Source organism: Colobus angolensis, unplaced genomic scaffold (genome assembly GCF_000951035.1).
Source record: "Colobus angolensis palliatus isolate OR3802 unplaced genomic scaffold, Cang.pa_1.0 Scaffold518, whole genome shotgun sequence".
NCBI lineage: Eukaryota > Metazoa > Chordata > Mammalia > Primates > Cercopithecidae > Colobus > Colobus angolensis.
Window position 1 is genome coordinate 413,609 of NW_012118688.1, and position 8,267 is coordinate 421,875.

At 40.8% G+C, this 8,267-nt stretch overlaps 1 protein-coding gene across 1 annotated transcript in view; it reads right to left on the reverse strand.

Annotated features, from left to right (window-relative positions):
* The window catches only part of TMEM47 (transmembrane protein 47), a 30,570-nt gene extending 22,303 nt beyond the window's left edge, over positions 1 to 8,267 (reverse strand). Inside the window, exon 1 of the mRNA XM_011960612.1 lies at positions 7,954 to 8,267. Coding sequence (XP_011816002.1) covers positions 7,954 to 8,179 — 226 coding nt within the window. The 5' untranslated portion in view covers positions 8,180 to 8,267. The remainder of the gene's footprint in view (positions 1 to 7,953) is intronic.

Below are 8,267 nucleotides of genomic sequence, written 5' to 3' on the forward strand. Positions count from 1 at the left end.
CTCCTGACCTCGTGATCCGCCCGTCTCAGCCTCCCAAAGTGCTGGGATTACAGGCTTGAGCCACCGCGCCCGGCTGAACAGATGCTTTTCAAAAGAAGGTATTCCAACAGGCATATGAATAAAAAGCTCAACATCACTGATATTAGAGAAATGCAAATCAAAACCACAATGAGATACCGTCTCACTCCATGGAGAATGGCTTCTATTAAAAAGTCAAAAAACTAACAGATGCTGGTAAGGTTTTGGATAAAAGGGAACACTTGTACACAGTTAGTGGGAATGTATGTTAGTTTAACCATTGTAGAAAGCAGTACAGCGATTTTTCAAAGACCTAAAACAAGAACTACCATTCAACCCAGCAATCCCATTGCTGGGTATACGCCCAAAAGAATAGAAATTGTTCTACCATAAAGACACATGCAGGAGAATGTTCTCTGCAGCACAACTCACAATAGCAGACTTGGAATCAATTTAAATGTCAATCAATGACAGATGGGATGAAGAAAGTGTGGTGCATATGCACCATGGAATACTACGCAGCCAGAAAAAAGAAAAAACACAAAAAACAAGGTCATGCACATTGTGGGAACATGGAAGGAGCCGGAGGCTATTATCCTTACCACACTAACGCAGGAACAGAAAACCAAATACAGCATGTTCTCAGTTATCAGTGGGAGTTAAATCATGACAACTCATGAACACAAAGAAGGGAATAACAGACACTGCAGTCAACTTGAGGGTTGAGGGTGGGAGGAGGGAGAGGATCAGGAAAAATAATTATTGGGTACTAGGCTTAATACCTGTACAAGAAACGCCAGTGACACGAGTTTACCTACATAACAAACCTGCACATGTCCCCTGAACCTAAAATAAAAGTTAAAACAAATTAAGCTTTTTCAAATTGTTTTTGAGATGGAGCCTTGCTCTGCCGCCCATGCTGGACTACAGTGGCACAATCTTGGCTCACTGCAACCTCTGCCTCCCAGGTTAAAATTATTTTCCTGCCTCAGCCTCCTGAGTAGCTGGGACTACAGGTGCCCGCCACCACGCCCAGCCAATTTTTTGTTTTTTTAGCGGAGACAGAGTTTCAACATGTTGGTCAGGCTGGTCTCGAACTCCTGACCTCGTGATTCACCCACCTCAGCCTCCCAAAGTGCTGGGATTACAGGCGTGAGACACCTTGCTCGGCCAAGCTGTTGTTTTAACGTACCCCATCATGGAGAAACTTAAAGTAGAAGTGTTTATTTTTAAGCACTAGTCATGGTTATAATGTAAATTTGATGGTAATAAACATCTGAACTGTACTTATCAACACATATAATTCTATTTTCAGACTTTAATTCTATGTGAATTCAAATCATGGATGATAATCTTACAAAGAGTGGGCAGCTATTTCACATGCAGTCCTTCACCTCTTCATCCAAACTGCCATACATGACATCATTCAACAATCCTTCAAACACCAAGTGACAGTTACCTACAATATTACAGAACATTTTAAAAACCAACCCTCAAAAATACTATGGCAAAATGTACCCTCTCTATTGAGTCTTTAACATTGTACCCTTCCTCATTTTCCTTAATCATGTAATAAATGTGATTAGACTGGGTTATGTTAAAAATCTTGTCTATTTTAAACATGTTACAACTCTGTGATTCAATATATGGACAGTAGTCAAGACAAGAGTTATGTTATTAAAACAAAGGAAAAGGAAACAAACAAAAAATAACTCTAACTCCAACACTTCTCTGGCACTATAAAACTTGGCTCCTGTCTGGAATCTTAATGTTTTAGTGTTCATGTACCAAGCATATCATCAGATGCATTCACAACTTTCTAAAAAAAGAGTAAAATCTTATCATACAACATAAAGTAGCAAATTACAGTCCAGATTCATAATCAGTTTGAGCCTTGGTTGTATGAGACTAAACCAAAGATTCTGGAAGGTTTTATATGTATCTCTCTGTTTGTGGAAAAGTTAGGTTCTTGAGTTCATTCCATCTCCTATCCAAAGTACAAGTAACCAGTCATTAAAGCCATATGCTGGCTGAGGGAAGTTTCTGTCCCAGTCAGACATTATTTATATAATCAATTCAAAGTTCTTAAGTACAGAAGCTACAAAGCACAGACAAGTTGGTTGGCTATTTGTTGTTGTTGTTCTTCAAAGGCAATAAAGAATGCAGATTTGCATTTAGACTCAGTGTCAGACAGTATGCTCCAAACATAGCCCAACAGCAACTCCTATCCCACATTCTCTTCTACAATGTGACCTTGCCACTGCTCCATCAAAAGGTGGCATTCAATTGTCCTTCCTTTAAATCCAAGCTAGCCATATGGCTCCTTTGTAACCAACTGAATGTGGTAGAAGAGATGTGTGATTTCTCAGCCTAGGTCAGAGAGAGTCTGGCTCACTTATGACTCTTGCCCTGCAGGACTCACTCAATTTGTAAGAATTCCAACTATCCTAAGACCACAATGCTAGAAAGGCCACCTGTGTAGGCATTCCAGGGAGAGTCACAGCTTTGCCCAGTATCTCACGGCTTTCCCCACCAAGGTGCCAAACCTGTGAGCGAAATCATTTGGAAAATGACCCTACAGTTCCAGACGTTCCGGTTCCTAGCCATTCAAGCTATCTTCAGCAAGGGCTCCAGACATCCATCCTCATTATGTCCTATCTGAATTCCTGACCCACAGAATTCATGAGTATAATAAAATGGCTACTTTGTATGACTAACTTTTGTTGTGGTTAGTTTCCCGGCATTAGCAACTGGAATACTCTTGGTAAGAATCTGTCTTTACCACCAGTTAATTGAGACCTTGGTAATCTTAACAAAAATCCAAAGTTTCCTCAATAATGTATAGGGATAACTTTAGCTACCTTGCAAGTTTATTGTGACATTGGGGATAACTGAGGTGTCTGGTCTGTAATAGTACTGAATAAAAGGATAATAAATTTGTGATCAACCAAGAGCATTGTTACATGCTAGGTAATGCATATCAAAATTTAAATTTAAAATTAACAAGGTACTTCATTATGCAATGCATTATGCAATGAAGAGACTTTACTCCTTAAAGGGGAAAAATCTTCAATTGTTGAAAAAAGTATCACTGGTTTTACTGAATATATAACTAGGAAGAAACATAACACTAACAAACAGATACTTTCCTATATTTAATCTTTATGATAAACCAGACATTAAGTTGTATGAGGTCACATGATTGGTAAGTGGCCAAGTTCAGGTCAGTTAGAATCCAATGTCTCGTGAATTCTCCAAAATACTACTCTACTCTGACACAGAATTACATTATAATTTAGCATAGCTCACATGGAAGTTTATTGTGGTATTTATTTATTTATTCAGTTAGTTATTTGGGGGTAGCCCTCAGAACCAGAAGAGGTTCAGGGAGCTCCCTGCTGTGGTATTTAGGTTAGGTATTCCAGAGACATATTTTGAAGCGTCTATATCCATTTCACTAACATGTCTAGTAGCACTGACTATACCTATGGTCTCTGTAAGTGGTCTTACTATTAAACAAAAACTTGCAGGAAATTTCTTGAAATGTATTCCCGACAGCAAGTGAAATATATTGCTTGAGATATGCTTTTGTTTGTTTTTGTTTGGTTTTGAAATGTTTTATTAAAGGCCAGGCTTTTCCCACACCCATCAAATCCCTTAGCTGCCAAGATTCATCTAAGTGGCTCCCTGGGGATTACAATCCTTCTAAGAATGTGAGCAAAAGAAAAATTATATCTGTTCACAAATTAAAATGTCCTTTGTAAAAGTAAATCTAAGGAACTTGAAAATTTAAAAGACATTAACAGAAAGTCATCAGGAAAATCTTGAAATAAGTCATACTTGGTTTTCTCTGGCTTATCAGTAGAGAAAGTTTTGGTGCTCTCTGGTATTCCTAACTGTCCACCCGTCTATGCTGTCTAGGTTAAAGAAAACTGCATTTATTCTTCTTATGTTCTTTTCAAGGAAGTTAGAAGTGGGTATAACAATGGTGACTTGCAGGCTTGCTGGGCTATTTGTGAAAATGCATCAATACTAACACATTTCAAGCAACAAGCTGAACCTTCCCTGGAGCAAATCACATTGTGAGGTTTCCTAATGAAACTGTGTTTTTGAATTAAGGAATAAATGCAAAATATGAACAGATGAAACATGTTTGAACTCAGAATCACTATATCTCAGATTTGCTAAGACTTGCAGGTGCTTAGGCAGTTCCATTTATCTTTAACACCTAAGATAGGCTTTCTTATAAATTCCTTTTAAAGTAGCTTTTTATACTGAAGTTAAAAAAAGATCTACATATAAAGCACCCTAAAAAGAATTTCTTGTCAATTAGAAATAATAATATTCACCTGTGATTAGCATACGGTATACTGCCATTTCAAAACTACCAGTGACTCATGTTACAAATGCAGCTATTTTTAAGATAGTATGTGAATGATGTTAACAATATCCCTTGAAAAAGGTACTATTTGATCAAGTATTTTGTGGATGAAAAAACAGAAAAATGAATTTGTTATATCCCTAAATGACTGTTAGTAAAAGTGTTCATTTGGCCATCTGTATGTCCTTGCTTTTTGCTTAGTCAACAAATTACAGACACGAAAAAGCAATATGCTTTATATGAAATAGCTATGTATTTACACATTTTAAAGAAGAAACGTAAAGTCTCCTTAGAGGTTAAACAGCACATTTGATATCAAATTTAGGGCATCAGCATTCTGTATACACTTGTGCCTATCCTATTTACACTAAGGATTCTTGTAATTGCTGTGAAACCCTAGCAACTATGTCCTAGAAATAAAGTTAGCAAACTAAATGTGACTAAGCAGAAGTGTAAAATATTACTATAATTTGTGTAAGATTTAAGGTTTATTAAAAGGTTCCCCAAAACAGTACCAGGGAAAACTATCCTAAGAAAGAATTCTGTGGCCGGCAGCCATGTGACTACTGCGTATTCTAAACTTCCTAACAAGCACACTTTATTTTTTTTTCTTTCCACCATTAATCACAGTCAATTAGCCGCTTTCTCATATGTCTTTTTGAAACACTTAGAACTTAAGATGAGTGCCTCAACTGTCCTCCATACATTGAATTGGGACACCAGAGAAAAGCATTACGGCTGACTGACAACCGGATTACTGGTTCGTACTAGAAGAGCTGACGCAACCTTCAATACACCAGAACACAAGAGGCATGGTTCTACTTTTGCTTAAAATCATAAAACAGGTTATAAACAGCAAACGATGCACATTTGGTACCAAAATTAAAATGCAAGTTTAAAAATAATGGCTTAGGGGAAAGTTTCAGTGGAAACTGGTCTAAGTAGGGCATACTATTGTGAGTAGAAACATTCCTGAAATGCTCCTTCAGTAAATACAGGCCTGCCTTTTCACAGCAGTTTTAATTCTAATTAAGACAAACATTTTTAATTAAGCCTTAAATATCCTGGTGAAGGGCCTTCAGTAAAATTGTCCTTGGTGGTTCCTCCCAAAGTAATTTATTTTGAAAGACAAAGATGTGGATCTCTTAAAATCTTCACAGAAGACATTTCCCTCCCTGTTTTCTGCTACTCCACACAGCAAACAGACTGAAAAAAGCTGCTTGCCCTTTGGAACAGACAAGAAAAGCACTGCTGGTTTTGATTCGGGCATTCCCCTTCCTTTCAAAACACTGGTGGAGAGAAGCGTCAAGTTCACATAACATAAGAAAGCACATTTTGTAAAGTGGGGACACAGAGCAATTTTCCATATCTTGTTTCCTTTCCTCCACCCCCGCCCTGCGTCCCACCATCACCGTGGAGAGCAAAAAATGAACTGCTATTATATATACAGAAAGTCAAGAACTTGTTCCAGAAAACCTCGAACAAAACCATCTCTACTTTTTACCCATTTGCTTATGAATTCTACTTTATCTGGGCTGAAAACTATTTTTTTTAAGGCAAGATAAGATGAAAGTTGATTTTCAGAAACACAAATAGAAATATACACTGGGCTATGACTTTCAGCAAGGGGGTAGAATAAACGGGGAAAAATCCCAAACTGGGCCTGCCTTTGATTTTTCCTCTGCAGAGTGGTATTACCGCTATATTTGCATTAGGCTTGTGTCTCCATATTTCCTTGACTAGAGAGGAAAAAAGCTGAGATAAATGGGTATGGAGGCAATTAAGAAAAGGTTAGCAAACACTGTATGTTGCTCTACAAACTCGAGCTGGCTTCTCCCCATTCCCTACATTCCTGGCCAAGAAAAATGGATACTGGCCTAAAAAGCAAATGTGAGTTGAAACTGGTTTCCCTAACCTATCTGAAAAGTCTTTATGCAATCAGGGGGCTATTATTTCAGGAGACAGAGAGAAAGGGGCAAAACATTCACGTTGCTAAGGAGACGTGCAGAAGCTGTCATTCCTACATAAATTTTATTATTGAAGAGGGGAAAGGAGATATTTTCGCCAAAGTTTATTTGGATCCCCTGGTTACCAAAGAAAGAAATTCTGCCGATTTATTTTATCTTTAGTTGTAAACAGCCAACCCTGAAAGAATTGAGGGACCTAAATGTTGACCTCCTGCTGCCAACCAGTTCCCTCCACAGTGAATTAACCAACAAAGAGGAAACCCTTCAATGGGAATTTTGAGGTAGTATCAAAGAAAAAGCCTTTTTTAAACACAAAATTAAATTTACAGAAGAAACTTAATCAAATGAACTAATCTGTGTTATAACAGGAAACCAAAGACAAAGGAAAATCAGATTTTTGTGGCTTTTTGTGCTATTTCAACTTTGTTACAACTTGAAACGTTTCCAGGAAAGCTTTATAAATAGTCCCGAGAAGACATGAAACTGGAAGGAATGTAATGAGTTTCTCAGGTGTCTATGTGTGTGTGTGTGTGGGTGTGTGTGTGTGAGTGTGTGTGTGTGTGTATGAGAGAGAGAGAGAGGGAGAGAAAGAAAATCGCCGGCAGGTCCTCTCCCTTTATTCCCCTTTCTCTGCGCTGACACCAGCAGTTGAAGAATCAAAATTAGAAAGGAAGGGATTTGTAGCAAGAAATCATAAGTTGACAGATTTCTGCTAAGGGCATAACTGGGGCGCCAGGGAAGGCAACTGGAGGGTCAGGGAGGGCGTAAAGCAGTAAAGCCCCCAGGAGACTGGTAACCTCAGTAGCTACCTTACTCTCCACTTACCACCCCCATATTATCCATTTGCAGCTTTCAGCGCTGGCGGAATAAAGCACAACTTTCTAGGCATCTGTGAGTAGCTCATGGAGAAAAGAAAGGTCTGGAGGAGAGAAGAGTTACTCAGAGTGGCAGAGAAAGAAAGGCAACTCACAATCAACGGCGGCGTCACCAAAAAAGGAAAGGAAAATAAGCCTGTCCCTCTCCCAACTCTTCATATCCATCAAAAACGTAAGGAAATAAAATCCAAACGGAAATACATTGGTGAAAACGCAGATAAGGTGGAGTGAAACCGGCAGAAATGTGAACACTAGGCAAATTCGTCCTCGAGAGAGGAGGGAAAAAAGAGTGGGGAAGACCGAACAGAGAACCCCCGCAGCATCTCGGTGGAGTTGGGGAGTTTTTGCCTGCTTCTTTTTTAACGGGGGTGTGGAAGGCGTCGCATTTTTTACAAACCAAAAGGGCCCTCCCCCAAAAGAAAAAAAAAAACCAAAAAAACCGTACGTGTTACTCCAGAACAGGAGGAATGGCCACGGGGGAGGGAGAGGGCGTGGGCTGTCGCTTTAGGTTTGGCGACCAGGGATGGGGAGGGAAGAGGGGCGGACGCCAGGAAGGTGGCTGGAACCCCAGGATCCGAGAAGGGCCTGGACACGGTGAGACGGGCCAGGGCACGGGACGCGGAGAGGTGGGGACAGGTGGTGACTGTCCTGGCAGTGGGACGCGAGGCAGTCCGGGGCGGGAGGCAGGGGTCGCGGTGTGCCGGGCCCTCACCGCTGCTGAGCGTGGACTGGCAGTGCCAGATGTCCAAGCTGGCGGGTTTCCGGCAGGACTCCCACAACGACAGGTAGTACTGGTGGTCAGCCGTGACCCAGGCCGGGCTCAGCACCGCCCCCAGGTCCAGACACAGCGCCAGAAAGATGCACACCAGCCCGACCAGCTTCAAGGGGGTCAGCACCGACACGCGCACCTCCTCCATGCCGCTGCCCGCCGAAGCCATTCCTGGGAGCCGCTGTCAACTGCCCCGCCGCAGGCGAGGACGCCAGGAGGGTCCGGAGAGCCGGGAGCCGGACCTCCCAAGGGGGGAA